Source organism: Phacochoerus africanus, chromosome 10, assembly GCF_016906955.1.
Source record: "Phacochoerus africanus isolate WHEZ1 chromosome 10, ROS_Pafr_v1, whole genome shotgun sequence".
NCBI lineage: Eukaryota > Metazoa > Chordata > Mammalia > Artiodactyla > Suidae > Phacochoerus > Phacochoerus africanus.
The window spans coordinates 119,656,713-119,673,175 of record NC_062553.1 but is presented as its reverse complement, the minus strand read 5'-3'; the positions used below and the strand labels follow the sequence as shown (position 1 = coordinate 119,673,175).

The 16,463-nt window shown below is 38.3% G+C and overlaps 1 protein-coding gene across 2 annotated transcripts in view; it reads right to left on the bottom strand.

The window, feature by feature from the left end:
- The window catches only part of PPP3CA (protein phosphatase 3 catalytic subunit alpha), a 319,540-nt gene that overhangs the window by 53,589 nt on the left and 249,488 nt on the right, over nt 1-16,463 (bottom strand). For both annotated transcript variants that reach the window (XM_047798212.1, XM_047798213.1), the window contains exons 5-7: nt 15,305-15,450; nt 11,552-11,691; nt 1,514-1,591 (exon numbers count right to left, since the gene is read on the bottom strand). In XM_047798212.1, coding sequence (XP_047654168.1) covers nt 1,514-1,591; nt 11,552-11,691; nt 15,305-15,450 — 364 coding nt within the window. The remainder of the gene's footprint in view (nt 1-1,513; nt 1,592-11,551; nt 11,692-15,304; nt 15,451-16,463) is intronic.

The window sequence follows — 16,463 nt, the reverse complement described above, 5'->3', positions numbered from 1 at the left end:
CAAATAAAAACAGAATCAAGATGGCCTAATCTCAAATTTCTCCCAATGAATCAATCCCCTGTCATTTAAAACAAATATATTTGTTGATTTTAATCGATGCACTTAACCTATTTTCAAATAAGCAGATAGATTTCAGGTCTACAGTGGGATTAAGATAAATCTGCTTAACATGTTCAGTTGGGACAGTCAGCAAAAAAAAAAAAAAAAAAAAAGGGACACCACTGAAAAAAAACAAGGACCTGATTGGCTGGGTCTATCAGTAGTTACTGAAAACATCAGTTGCAACAGCACTGAGTACACGATATTGAATCAGTTCACACTTGCTGACTGAGGGTTTGGAAAAAGCTAATTTTGAAAAAATTTTAGGATCTGCCTTGATTTGGAATCATCATAGGCATAGGCTTACTTGAGAATGCAGGCTTCTAAGTTCCCAATTTCAGAACACAGGTTATAAAAATAAAATGCTCCTCCTTTTCAGAAAATTTAGAATTTGAAGGAATGAGTTTCAGCATTTGAAAGCAAAACAGTGCCTTTCAGAGGAACATACTGTGAAGGATAGGGGACTTTCCAACTTAAAATTGATTATGCCTTTTTCTCCCTCTGCCTATCTCCCTAATGCAGATTTAATGCACCATCAAAATGCATATCTGATATTTTTTCAGTTTTCTCTACCATTTAAATCAGTCTACATTTTTGAAATTTATTAGATATTACGAAATCATGTTATGCATTTGTTAGAATATAGGATTTTCCTTATCATTTTTATGTCTCTTTTTGTCCTTTAAAACTTTGCAGGGATCAAGCATGATATTAATTAAACATGAGTACAATATGTAGTATCAGTTAAATAGTCATGTGTAATTCTCATTCGCATGGCCAACCAAAACTGAAAACCAGCTTGTAATTTACTCACTTATGGGACAATAGTAAGAGCAGGAATTGAAATAAGAAGAGGTGCCCTTCTAGGGCTTAAACAGCCAGGTGAAAATTCTACCTCTTCTGGAGTTCCCCTCATGGATCAGTAGTAAGAACCCAACTAGTAACCATGAGGATGCGGGTTCAATCCCTGGCCCTGCTCAGTGGGTTAAGGATCTGACATTGCCGAGAGCTGTGGGGTAGGTCGCAGATGCGACTCAGATCCCGTATTGCTGTGGCTGCATTCCTGTGGCTGTGGCGCAGGCTGGTGGCTGTGGTACAGGCCGGCAGCAACCGTTCTGATTTGACCCCTAACCTGGGAACCTCCATATGGCGCGGGTGCGGCCCTAAAAAGACAAAAAAAAAAAAAAATCTACCTCTTCTAGCTAAAATGAAAGAACTTGAAGGGGATTTTATAGTACATCTGCAGCCATTCACTCCCCAGGACCCTGCCATATCTGTGTCACCAAAAAGCAATTTTTAGATCTAATTCCTCCAGGGAGGGAGCCTGGCAAAAGGGAACGTCCACAGCCAAGTACACGAGGGAGTTGTAACAAAGGGCAACGCACGGTTTTCATAAACCCACAAAACTGCTCACCCTGCATCTTGGGCTTCATGGGCTCGGAGTATAGATAACAAGTTATTGTGCTGTAAGAATTCACATACAGCCGGGTAACTGTCAGAGACAAAAACAAAAAGAGAATTCTCTGTTATGAAATCATCAAGAGAAGCACATTTATCTGTAACATCCAGACCCATATGATTTGATCAAGTGTAATCAAACATACATCATTTATGAAACAAGTGTCCCGGTTTTAAGGACAAGGTTTCCCTGGCGGCAGGAAAAGCACCTACAGCTGCAGCGCTTTTAAAGGGCTGGGGGTGTGTGAACGGGATAAAGAATGCAGGCCACTGCATAACAACACGAGACAAGTGTCCACTTGTTGAGAAAATCAGTATTACCAAGTCCACATCTAAACACAAAGTGAACAGAAATATAAATACAGCATGAGAATGGAATTTAAAATATAAAATATGGATGGAACCAGAGACTCTCATACTAAGTGAAGTAAGTCAGAAAGACTAATACCACATGATATCACTTCTACGTAGAGCCTATGTATGACACATATGAACCTATGTACAGGAAAGACACAAACTCACGGACATGGAGAACAGACGTGTGGTTGCTGGGGGTGGGGGTGGGGGAGGGGGGTGGACTGGGAGTGTGGGATTAGCAGATGCAAACTATTGCCTTTGGAGTGGATAAGCAATGAGATCCTGCTGTATAGCACAGGGAACTATATCTAGTCACTTGCGATGGAACATGATGGAGGGTAATGTGAGGAACAGAATGTATACATATGTATGACCGGGTCACTTCGCTATACAGGAGAAACTGACAGAACACTGTCAATCAACTATAATAAAATAAACAATAAAATAAAATATAAACCCCAATTTTCTCAAATACAGCACTATCTGGTTTGGGATGCCTTCTTGAGAGGTTGCCAGAGAGGACTGAGTTAGAGGGCAAGAGAGTAGCAAATTGTCATCTTACTTATGGGTACATGAACTGGTTATCCCATTCAAAATCTGAACAAAATTATGAAACTCACAAGACTTTAAAATGTGACCAATGGTACTTATCTTAAGCCTTATTTTTTATTGTGACAATAAAAATATCAAATATACAATCGAGATGATTTTGTCTGTGAAGAAAGTCTCAAAATAAAAGATGAAAACTTCATTAAAAATGAAATTCAGGAGTTCCTGTTGTGGCTCAGCGGAAACGAACCCGAATGGTATGCACAAGGATGCAGGTTTGATCCCTGGCCTCGCTCAGCTGGTTGAGGATCCCACGTTGCCATGAGCTGTGGTGTAGGTGAGCAGCTGTAGCTCTGATTCACCCCCTTGCCTGGAAACTTTGACATGCCACACCTGCGGCCTTAAAATTAAAAAAAAAAAAAATTCAGGAGTTCCTGCTGTGATGCAGTTGGTTAATAATCTGGCTTGTCTTTGTGGAGGCGCTGGTTAGATGCCAATGCAGTAGGTTAAGGATCTGGTGTTGCCACTGCTCTGGCACAGGTTGCAGATGGCAGCTTGGATGGGGTCCCTGGCTGAGGAACTTCCATATGCCGCAGGTGAGGCCAAAAAAGGGGAAAAAAACTAAATTCAAATTATAAACTAAAGTTGAAAAATCCTTTACAATCACTTTCTCTCTACTCCAAGAATTTTTAATGAGAAAAATCCTTATCATAAAAATGAACTGATTTTAGATAGTTCAAGGGACAGCAAATCAATGCTTGTTTAAATATAAACAAACTACAGATATTCCCTAGAACCTAAACTACAACCACAGGAAACAACTCAGCAATTATAAAAATAGCTCTTTGAGGAAATATTTAATAGTATATGTCACTCAAATAATTCATTATAAAAGAGATGAAAATGCTATGCTATGCTACAGATTTTGTAAGAATTCTCTGATCAATAGGAAACAAATACCATTAAGATGGCATATCATTGTAGAGATACGATTATAAAAAGGATTCAGTTCTTTGGCAAAAGTGGGATCTGAAATCAAAAACAGCCTCTGTACATGTGCATGTGTATTTGTGTGCATGTGTATGCATGCAAATATGTGTTCTAGGATATTCTAACAATTTGCTAGGGAGGGAGAAAGAGAAGACATCCATGAGGCCTTCACTTCCTAGTGTTCTGAGGTCATCCCCAAAAATAAACCATCCTAACTGATAAACACTAGCATAACTTACAAACTGGAGGAGATGGCCCGGAGTGTCTACATGGAAACATGTCTACACGGTACCTAGATCAACAGCTGACCAATGTTGTGTCTTCAAAGGCTTCTGCTCTACTTTGGGAGAAGGTGAGTAGACCACATTTCCAGATGTGTATCAATAAAAGAAACTTTAATTTCGGAGACACTGGTTGGCCTTCTTGTTACTTTTTTCCCTTGGGCAAGTCAGTTGGCTGCTCCTTTTCATTTGTTTACTTTCTTTCGGAAGAACTTAAACTAGTCTTGCAAATATATAATTTTAATATATTCTCTTCATGCTATGTTTGGTACCCTTACGTATTTAAGCTTTTCCCCATGGGAATATACATGGGGGAAATATATATATTCTATGATTTTTTAATGGAAATCTGAAGAAGATAAAATTAATCTAGCAGTAATCTGCCAGGTTAGTGGCTTTAAGTGAGGAATACTTGCATTATTACTTGCAGTAAACTCATTTTGAAGATTTTTAGAAATGTAAAAGCACACATAATCTAAAACTCAAGCTTGCTAAGAATTACCAACACTTCTCTAAATAAACTTAGAAAATATGTGAATATCATTTAGATTCTCATTACTGGTGAACTATCTACCTAGGATACATTAAAGCCTTCGATAATATTCGGAAAAAAACTATACAGATAGACCATGATGGAAGATAATATAAGAAAGGGAATATGTGTGTGTGTGTGTGTATATATACATATATATATATATATATATATGTATATATACACACGACTGGGTCACTTCGCTGTTCAGCAGAAATTGGCACAATACTTGAATACAAAATTTAAAGAAAAACCTCTCTATGACATTTTTATGCTTTTTAATGGAAATGATAAATTACAAAGTATTCAGCTGAAAAGCATGATAAAAGATACACCTAGGATTTCCCATTGTGGCTCAGCGGTTATGAACACAACTAGTATCCATGAGGATGAAGGTTCGATCCCTGGCCTCACTCAGTGGGTTAAGGATCTGGCATTGCTGTGAGCTATGGTATAGGTTGCTGATGTGGCTCGGATCCTGCGTTGCTGTGGCTGTGGTGGAGGCTGGCAGCTGCAGCTGTGATTTGACCCCTAGCCTGGGAACTTCCATATGCCACAGGTGTGGTCCTAAAAATAAAAATAAAAAAAATAATAAAAAAGATAAATGTAGAATAGTAGGAAAAGCGGAGTTCAGAACACCTTCATACATAGAGTTGGAAATTATTAATTCACCAACAATTTATTGAAGACTCACTGGTGATTGTTTTTTTCCATGTGTTATGAAGCACAGTGAGAAGTGGGATGATAAGAATATGGCCTGGTTTCTGTCCTGAAGGTATAATTTAGGTAGGAAGGTAAACATTTTGTTAATTGAAAAAACCACATCAAAGATAAAATAGTAAAGTTTTATAGACTTATAAGGCAAGAAAGAAAGCATGTGGATCTGCGGAAATCTTTTTGAAAAATATCTATCTTGTAGTAGACCTTTTTTTTCCCCCCTTTCTCTTCGCATTAATAAGGTAAAAACTTCTGCGTCCACCAAGAAGAAAGAGCCTTTCTTTCTCCCGTCTGATCAGCCCGAGCCTGGGCCACAGCCTTCTGAGCAAAGGGGCAGCTGGATGTCAGCCCTGCCCACCCTCCTCCATGGGCACCTTGGTCAAACACAACCTATCCACATGGGTGATTACACTGGAATGCTTTTGTTTAACCCTATATCCTGAACATATCTTATATCAACATTTTCTTCAAGGATTGGTGAAGGCCAGTGAGGCTTTCGGCTTTGTGATACTCATTTATCAGCCAGTGTTGCTATGTATGGGGAAGTTACTGTATTCTCCAAAAATGTTATTTTTCTATTGGAATCTGATTTTCCCTTAAGTACTAGAAAATGCATCTTCTCAGGGTAGAAAGGGAGGTGGAAATTTCCAGAGAATACTGGGGATCCTTGGATCTGGGTTTTTATTCCACTTTCTTGTGTAAATTTTGAAAAATTGCTTCACCTCTTTGAGCCTGAATGACCCCATTTGTAAAAATACAGACAGTATTATTTATTTCATAAACTTGAGATTAAATGAGATAGCCATATATACACATGTCCTAGCCCCATGTCCAACCCATAGCAGTAACTCCTATCATCTCCCCATCACCATGATGTGGAGCAAAGACTGCACCACAGAGCACAGAAGGGTGAGTCAGCAACCCCAGATTCTAGCAGCAGCTATTCCATTTGTTAGTTGTAACTTGCGTTAGATCTTAGAAGCGATGAACAATGGGGATTAAAAGACAGGCAAGGGGTTAGAATTCCACCAGAAGAAGGAGATGAATAGGAAGGAGACAGAGCATGAACAAAGGTAAAGAAAGTAGAAAAGACAAAAACGTGAGAAATGATAGAAAAACTGGCGTGGTGGTAGAGCAGAAAGCTATTAATAGACTCCTTCTGTTGATTCTCTTATTTTTGTTTCTTGCTCTATTAAACTGTATTTTAGTCCTTGAAACAAACCTTGCAGATTTCAGGCGCTTTAAACATGATGTAGCCAGCAGGTATTATTAAGAGGCTTTTTTTTTTTTTTTTTTTAAATGCTTTAATGGCTTCGTATATACTTTCCCCAAGTTCATCTATTTGCATTTTCCTTCTATAAAGGTCTGCTGTGTCTGCCAAGCCTAAGCTAAATGACCACTGTGGGCCCTTCCCTTCAGACCTCTTCACCCTGAGGCTACAGAATTGCTGCATCCACCATGTTCCCACAACATATGCATCCAATACATCACTTGTCACATTGTGGTTTATGTCTATACATCTGTTCTCCAGTAATAGTGGATGCCTTAAGAGACAAGCACTATTTTATCTGTCTTCATATCCTAAGTGCTCAGCAGCAGTTTGTCATCTTACTGAAGCTCACAGTGGAGCCAATTGTCAGAGGCCTCAACAGGGACAGTGAAGCAGGTGAGAGATGCAAAGAGTTTCTTTTCTTCATTGGCTTCAGCAAAGCAGAGGCAGGCAGTCTGCAATCCTTTGCCAGGGGACCAAGAGAAAGCCTCTGCTGATTTCCTTGGTGCCTCATCCATTCTCACCCATGGTATGGAGGACTCGGGCCCCCGGCTAGCTCTTCCTCTGCTTCTAGGGGCCTGGCCATGGGTTCTTAGCTCTGGAGTGTGCTGGTGCTGCCCAGATGCTTTCAGGCCTATCTTTTCCTAGGACTTGCTGTGTGTTTTCTTTGTCCCAGGGTTCTCCAACTAATTTCATTTTGCCCACTAGGGATCTGGTCTGGATGAGCTCCAATGCTCCCGCCAGAACTTCACCAGAGCTTAAAGCCCTCCCTTGCTCCTGGCTGCCAGCTGCTTCAGGATTAGTGAGCAACTTTTATTTCAGGTAATTTTTTTTTTTTTTTTTTTTTACTGAAGTAGAACATCTTGATAGAAAACCAGGCAAATGAGAAGGTTACAAATTGATACACAAAAGCTCACAAATCAGACAATTAAAAGTGAACCTCCTTGTAAGGAACCCTCAGATGGAGACAAAGTACATTATCTGAACCCCAGATCTCTTTCAGATCTGAACTCTTCAGATCTCTTTCAAGTCACCACCACTTCCTCACGAAGGGTCACCACCAACCTGGCTTTCTAACATCAGAGATGTACTTTCTCTAAGGCTGTATTCTTATTTCAATGGAATCATCTAGCATGCACTCTTGAGTATCTCGTTTCTTCCTCTCATCATTATACTTGTGACATTCATTCATGTGGTTAGGCACCGTCTTGGCTAAATCATTCTCATTAGCTGTATCTGGTTGTATAAATATGCTACAACTTATTACTCATTCTACTAAGTGGATATTAGGGTTGTTTCCACTTCTTGGCTTTTATGAATAATGCTGCTATGAACAACCTTGTCTATGTCTTTTGCTACACACATGTACACGTATCAAGTGGATATAAAAACAGTCAAACAGTTTAGGTATATGAATGTTCAGGTTAAGTGTGTACCAAAGCAGCTACCTATAATCTGAGATCAGAAGTAAAGACAGGCCATTTGGGTAGTTATCTTTCTAGAATTCCCAGAGTGTTATCCCCCTCATATATTTTTTTAACACTTTCCCTGTCTGTAAAAACCCTCCCATGGAGTCTGGTTGCATATATATACTACTCATTCTTTAAAAATAATGTCTAATAACATTTCCACCACGAGTAGTCAGTCCCTTAAACCCCATTCATCCTGAGTGTGTGTGTGTGTGTGTGTGTGTGAGAGAGAGAGATAACCTCCACATTTTTCACAGAACTACTCACCTTGCATTTTATTTTTCAGTTTCTGCTTATCGGTCTCTGCCACTAGACTGTCATTCCCTCGAAGGCAGGGACTTTGAGAATCTATAAAATCTCACAGAAGGCATACATAGTAGGTATTCAGCTAATATTTGTGAAATAATTGAATGAGTGAATGAATTCTCAAAAGGATACCCATGAATGGAACACTATGAATTGAAAGGAGGGGATGGCAACGGTGTTGTGAAATCAGGTGTGATTTTAACAGACTAAAAATGAAGGTATTGAACTCAGAGTGGGAGGGAAGGAAGGCAGGATGGTCTAGAAGCTGGTAGTATTTTAAAGAAAGGGTCAATAAGACAGGATGGCTTCATGTAGTGATTTCAATTCTAGAAGAAGAAGCAAAGCTATGTGCTCGTCTGTGTGACTGAGAGAATGAATTGTTAATAGAAAAACTGGGAGGAGTCACCAGTGGGAATTAAGCAAGAGAGAAGGTAAATAACAAACCCTTTTTTTTTTTTTTTTAATTACTCAAAAAGTGAGTTCAGATTAAGGTGACAATGAGCCATCTAAGCTAGAAAATTCCAGCAGAAAGCTAGAAATAGAGAATTCAATAAAAGATAAAGAGAGAAAAGGACTAGACACAGATCTGGTGATCTAACGACAGGGTTCATCGTTTACAGTGGAGTCATGGGTTTAGATGAGAATCGCAGGGAAAGTGTGAAGAAAAAAATGTCGAAAGCAGGGGGAAGACAAAGAGGCAGCAGAAGAGGCAGGGATCTGCCTGACAAACTAGAGGAGAATCAGGAAATGTGACAAAGGAGGACGCAGAGGATTTCATGGTGGAAGGGACTGACCAGAGTGTCAGCCTCAGAGAAGAAGTTGGGCAGTTTGTGAACAGAACACGACTGCGGGCCTGTGATTCAGACGGGTGGTGACTTGAGTGAGCTGCAAGTTGCAGCTTCAGAAACATGTTTTACGTGACTGTCAAGGCGTTCTTCAGATTCGGAGCTTAGAGACACTTGAGAGAGGTTAATTCAACTCAATCTTGGAGCAAGCTATACATACCTAGAACACAAAGCTTACAGGATCCAAGGCAGACCAAATCCAACTGACAGTTTTGTTTGGTCTACATGAAAAAGAAATTTTTAGCCCTGATTTGTCATGACCTTTACAATCTAACTAGTGTCTGCTTCGAACATCTCAGTTACTTGCCTGAACATTATAGGCATTTGAGTAAGCAAATTCTGGTCGAAAGTTCTGAAGATAATAGTAGCACTGGGGCAAAAGCAGAGTTCTGATGGATTCATGGCCCTCTGTCACACTGACTATTATCTATAACTCGTTAACAGCACTTATGAATGCATTTTTTCTGTATAAACTTCATTTTACTGAAATCAGGGCCCAGATAGTATGTTAGAGCATGAACAGGATGGCATAGCTAATTAAATATGCAAACTCTACAGAGACATGTGAAATAAAACTGGGGGTTGTGGATCAAAATCACTGCCAATAACTCAAAGAGGTCATTGTCACCAAGTTCCTCTACCAATCTTATTGTGTCTTTGTGTCCCTCTACATCAGCTCTATAAACCAAGACCCCAGAGGAAGCCTTGACACCTTGACAATAGCACCTTCAAGACTGAAGGCAAAAGAATCAAAAAGCTCCAGGAGAATGTGTAAGTCATTTTTCTCTTCCTCAGATAAAACATAACCCAGACTGCTTTGCCATTAGAGTATATAGGCTGTGGATTTCCATAGTCAGCTTTTGTCATGGCTAAGGATCATTATCTCTTAAGAACCTCTAATGAGAGGAGTTAAATAATCATTTTGTTGAGAACAAAAGTGTGAAAACATGCATAATCCTGTAATTATCTAGTTGATGGACTTTATCTCTGATGTAAACACATCTCTGTCTATATTCACAAAACAAAAATACCTTGCCTTTATATAAGTTCAGTACAGGAGTTTATTTAGAATAGGATACATTTGAAGAGTGCACTCAGAAAACGAACAGAAAAATGTTATACTACAAATTAAAGAAAGATTAATGTAATGTGGCTCAATGTCAAAGTAAGAGGTTTGTATTTTTTTATATTGTATTATTGAAGCATGACTCAGTATCAACTAGGTAATTGAAACATTCATGATATAATTAGGGATTTAGCACCAGATCTGAAAAACCGAACACCTGGCTTTGATATATTTCAACAATACTACTCTTCACTAAAAGTTTGAACATCTTCAATCAAAGATTATTCATCAATTCTCTAATAACTGAAAAGAAACCTTAGACGTTTCAGAAATAGTGTACATGCCTCCTTGGCCCAAATTTCCAAAACAAAGAAATGAATCACAAACTTTCTGGTTAAGTAAACTTGGAATAAACCTCTTTCTTTATATTTAAAGCAAAAACTATTCTTTGAATGATGCTTTACAGTTTTCAAGACTTTCTGTTCTCAAACTTCAATTTCTCAATCATATCAACAGCTGAATAAAAGGAAACTCTTTTCCCTCACAAGGGAAACAATGTATTTGGAACAAAACATTCAACCACCGAATAAACTCTGATCAGTATTATGCAGGAGAATGATATCTGCTTACCCTAGAGACAAAAGATATGGGGTTGGATGCATCTTTTGTAGAGAGTTCTTCCAGCCTGGCCATTAGCTTAGCTGCAGGGCAGGAATTTCATGTAAACTTCAGTGAATATCAGGTTGGATTTTTAAGTTAAATAAAAGGACTATATGTACCAGAATTTAAATGCTCCTTCATAATCTCTTGCACGCTTTCACTCTGGCCACTTTCCCATAAAACTGATGTTTGATAAGGGAATCTAGTGAAACTGAGGGCAATGAAATGCAGTAGGCTAAAATTGAGGTGACCGAGATGTCGAGAAAATCGTGAGGGCATGCAAAAACCCAGCTGTGTTGCTGAATTCTTTCTGAAGTGCTCTAAAATGTTATGGGATGGGCAAATCTCCATACAACGGCAAGTATAAACATCAGTAGAAAATTTTTCTCAATGTGGCTTGTCAAGCGCTAAAAATCAGTTTACTATGGTACCTACATATTGAGTTGCTACTAATTTGAATTTATTCAGGAAGTCTGATGAGCTTAAGAAAATTTAAGAATCACTTGAAAATAATTTAATTATTTTAAGTTATGAAAACTGGTAAAAAATATTTTGAAGTGATTACGTAATTAAGTGAAAATTCAAGGCGGGCAGTAGACTTTTTTCTTACAGTTCTGGAAAGAAAACAATCTTTCTACCAAATCCTACCATCTTCTTCAGCTGCCTTGCCATCCTGAAGCCACTTGCCTCTTTTATACTCTTCTATTTTTCACAGATATTAGCTCTATATGCTGATATACATTCATTTATTTACCTATCCATTTATTTTTGATTTTCAAGGGCTAAGAACCCATTTGAACCAGGCTTTCAAAGTAAGTCTTTCGCTTATACTTGTTTCCTAGTAAAGTTATACACATGTAGTAAGTAAATCAAACATACAGATGGCTGATCAATGACAGCAGTTATGAAGGTCATGTGCTCCAGAGGGCGAGCTGGAGCTTTCGGTCCTCACCTGTAGAAGTATGAACACCCCCTGACTGTGTTGTGAGTGAAATGTTCCTGAGTCTTCTCATTTCCAAAATCCTCCAGGGGGTCTGACCACAGGATGTCACACATAGGTCCATAAGCAGGTGGTTCCTTGAATCGGTCTAACTAAGAAAAATAAAAGACAGAGAGCAAAATACTAATCTTTGGAAACTTGGAGAAAACAGGAGAAACCAACGTCTTGCAACAGCCACCTTCTCTCCCCAGCCCCAGTGCAGTGTGGACTGGCCCCACCTCTCCTTCTGTTCTGCTCACCTTCCTCCCCCTTCTCCTCTCTCAAATTTTCCTTCCTTCTTCCTCCTGATGCTCATTTACTGCGATCTGCCTTCATCTCAGCCTTCACCTCCTGCCTGCCTCTTTAATCCTGCTCTTTCCTTCTCTTTTCTCCTGGTTTCCTTTCCGTCTCTCTTCTCTCCTTCTTTCTTATTTTATCTAGTCAAGTGTTTTAGTCACTGCCAGGTGATGTGACCCTATTTGTGTGTCACTCCTGGAGGAGAAGATTTTATTTTATTCTATCTTTTGGGCAATTTCTATTACTGCCTCTGTCAAACTGGGATTTAGAAATGAGGATGAGGAACAACTTGGGGTGTTTCTATTTAACAGCATAATTTTGAGAACAGATGGCTTTCATTGTAAAAGTGGCTACTGGCTCTATGACATTTTGGATATGCATTCATTAGGGGCTAAGTTTCTAATCAAAAGCCAAGCTGACTGGAGCTATCTTACTGGGTACAAACCAATCGTAATGATAAGCAGTTAAACCCCAATTTAGCTGCGTCATTCTTCAGCTCACTGTTCTAAGCTTTTTATAGTTTCGTCTGAAATTCTCATAGGAAACCCATTTCCCAATTTTCCAGCTGTAAATGTGTAGCAAAGTCATAGTTCAACTTAATATGGTGCATTGAGAAGCTATGACCAATATAATAACTGAAAATGACATTTCACCAAGTTTATAACACTGTCACCTTCCTATAGTTTGTCCTGATGCAGTTGCAATTAAAGGACCTTTAGTGAAGTCAGCAAATATTATGCAGTCTTCCCCTCCACACAAAAGGATAAAATAGCTATAAAAACCTTAAGAATATTAAAATTAATATTCTTTATATTCAATGCTTTAATATTTTAAAAAACCTCATAGGGATAGGTGAATATGTAGGGCTGACAGCCCATCAAATTCTATCTTTTTCTGAGACATAAAAGGTTAAGATGCAAGTAACAGTCTTCTATATGCCTTTTTTTTTAAACTAATATCTAAAAAACATTAAGCAATATTTCACATTTTCAACACTCAATGAAAAACTTCAGTAAGACAAGACCCTCTAGGAGTTCCCGTCGTGGCGCAGCAGAAATGAATTCGACTAGGAACCATGAAGTTGAGGGTTTGATCCCTGGCCTCGCTCAGTAGGTTAAAGATCTGGCGTTACTATGAGCTGTGGTGTAGGTCGCAGATGTGGCTCAGATCTGTCACTGCTGTGGTTGTAGAGTAGGCTGGCAGTTATAGCTCTGATTCGACCCCTAGCCTGGGAATCAACACATGCCGTGGGTGCAGCCCTAAAAAGCAAAAAAAAAAGGAAAAAGAAAAAGGAAAAAAAGGCAAGAACATCTACATTTTAACCATTAGGCCATCCATAAAATAATCACTGCAAACTTAGACTTGTTTAAGAGATTTAAATAATTTATGCTTTTGGAACAATTCATACAAGAAAAATAATACTTGTCCATAAAAAATACAGAATCTCTGAGAAACAAGAACTTATATTAGAACTTATACGAGCAGAGGAAGGGAGACTTTCTGATTAATGTGAATTCCCAGCTAGAGCCTTGGTAAAGCAACCAGAACATAGAATTTATTCTGGAAATGTTATGAAGTGCATTCTGAGATCAATACCATCTTCAGTAAAAATAAGCATGAAATTTATTAAATAAAGTCAATGTAGTGGAAACTCTAGCTGACATAGGGTACAATGCAAACCTAAAAATCACTTTATGGCTAAGTCTAGAGCTTAATGACAAATATGAACATTGAAGATAATACCTGAAACATGCCAGAAAAAAAGTCTTGGGGATAGCAGGGGATATTTTAAAAATCTACAGCATTTATGATAAGTTTAGTTGTTTATTTCAGAGGTCCATCAGACTGTAGAAGAACTGGTTATATCCATGCAGAAAGCGAGCCCCTCTACTTGAACTTCATGACTGCAGTTCAGTGGCATGTCTCTAGAGTCCTTTATATACAGAGCAAACAGCAGTGCTCTGGGTGTTGCAGAACACCAGAAACAGATATGTCATGGGGTTTTATAAAAAGGGACGTAACATACAGGGCAGGAAACAGAAATTTATTTAATGTACTTTTGGTTCATTTGAAAAATAAAAACCCCTTGGAGTTCCCACTGTGGTGCAGTGGGTTAAGGATCTGACTGCAGTGGCTCAGGTCACTGCAAAGGTGCAGGTTTAATTCCTGGCCCAGTGCAGTAGGTTCAGGACCTGGCACTGCTGCAGCTACAGCCTGGACTTGATTCCTGGCCTGGGAACTTCCATAGGCCGCAGGTGTGGCCAAAGAAACAAACAAAAAAACCCCATGCATTTCCTTCCTAACAGGAAAGTAAATACTACATTATTTTTACACTTGAAGACATGAATCTTTCTTTCTTTTTTTTCAGTCTTTTGTCTTTTTAGGGTGCACTCGCAGCATATGGAGGTGCCCAGGCCAGGGGTCTAATCAGAGCTGTTGCTGCTGGCCTATGCCAGAGGCACAGCAATGCCAGAGGCACAGCAACGCCAGATCTGAGCCACATCTGCAACCTACACCACAGCTCACAGCAACGCCGGATCCTTAGCCCACTGAATGAGGCCAGGGATCGAACCTGCAACCTCACGGTTCCTAGTCGGATTCGTTTCCTCTGTGCCACAACAGGAACTCTGAAGACATGAATCTTAATGATGCAGTATTAAGGTAGAATTTGAACGTTTTACTTATCTAAATAGAGCTTTTCCTTAAAAATAAATGAAATTTTAAAGGAATACTGAGCATAACCAAAGAAATTAAAGATTGTCTCTTCCACTACATAAAACTATCCCATGTTACATTTTCTAATGAAAGAGATACTTCCACATTCAGTCTAACCCATCTTTTTTTTTGCTGGCTAAAACAAGAGCAAGAGCTAATGTTAAATTAAGTAGAAAAATGCCTCTTTAAAAAAATCAACTTTTTTTAACCTAGCCACTCAATACAATCAATAGAATACCATCATTGCCTTTGTTAGATTGATACTTTAAAATGGGGGGCTGTAAAAATAGATTTTCAAAAAAATTATAATATGGACGCATTTTAAAAGTCAAGTTGTAATATTTTCCCAAGACGTAAACAACACTTTTTAACTGTAACATACCGTGAATATGTAGAGGGTTGTTTGAAACAAGCCAAAGGGAAATGAAAAGGCATATGCATTTTTTTTTTTTGTGATAAAATATTTTACATTTCTAATGACACAGGTCACATGGTAAAATGAACCTTGAGATTTTAGAGATGAAAACTCCTCTAAGTATAAATACATCTTCCTTTCTAGATTAAAAAAATGAATACAAAGAAGAGTTTCATGACTACTTGGAATCATTTAAGTTCAAAAGGATTCAGTTAGTGATAAAGGCAGGGAAATGAAGGTCTTCTATTTATTACTGAGGGGCCCCAAAATGATTAGACTTGGAAAAGAGCAGAACTTACTTTTCTGATATCATCTAAAGTGTTAATCTCTGGAGACAAACCACCGTGGACACATAGGAACTGCTGGTTCATCAGGGCAGCCAGTGGGAGGCAGTCAAAGGCATCCATGCAGGCATCATATACGTGTTCTGAATACTTAATTTTACCTTTAAACAACGATTAAAAACCAACTGTTACACTTACGATTTCTTTGGCAGGATCAGTTCATTCAAATAGTTTTTTAAAAATATTTTCTTGCTGAAATCATATTATTAACCTCTAACTACAGATGCAAAGTTCCAAAAAAAGATTAAGAAGACTTTCAAAAGTTATATTTTAACCTTTATAGCTGTTCTGCATTTTTGTTGTTCATCTATATTTTACAGTTTTTAGTAACATTTGCACAACAGATGAAGTTTTTTGTATACATACATCTCTGCTGTTTATCTGCAGATGTACATATTTTTATAAAAAATACATGACAACTAGGAGACCAACAGAAAGAACACAAAACTGGCTGATTCTCCTTAATGTTCTTAAAGTAAAGCAGACGGCAAGAAATTTTCTAAAGTTCTTTCTAAATCCGTACACACTGCCTTTCCTTTGTTGACTTACAGCTAATGTCTTTGAGGAGTGTCTGTGCTCTGCTGAAATAGGACTAAATGATAGAAACTTAAGTCTCCCAGGACGATGAGGAAAGTGAAATTTATATGAAGCCCTCCTCACGCCTACTGTTTATTTATAAATGAAGAAGTCATCTTTTAATTTTGTAAAATCCACCCGAAGCTAGTAAATCTCTTAGGTCCAGAAAGAGAGGCTCAAGGTTGAGCCTCTCCTCCATTCATTTTTACTGAGTGATTTGAGATTAAAAAAAAATAGGATTATCCTAAGCAGCAGAATGTTGGCTATTTTAAGAATAATTTCATCACTTGTTTCTTAGGATAAATCACCTCAAATATTAATTCAAAATCTTATATCACTTTATAAAGAATTTATAATTTTAAAAGAAATTCTGAATTCTCTTAAGTGCCTAGGCTCAGAAAGAATTATGAAATGACATAGTGCCATGTCTTGAATTTTGACTTAGGCAATGGATTATATTGTAATATGCTCTTCCTATGGATTAAAATGACTATTTAGCACATATGCTGTTAAAGGAAGACACGTGAAGCATACTTAC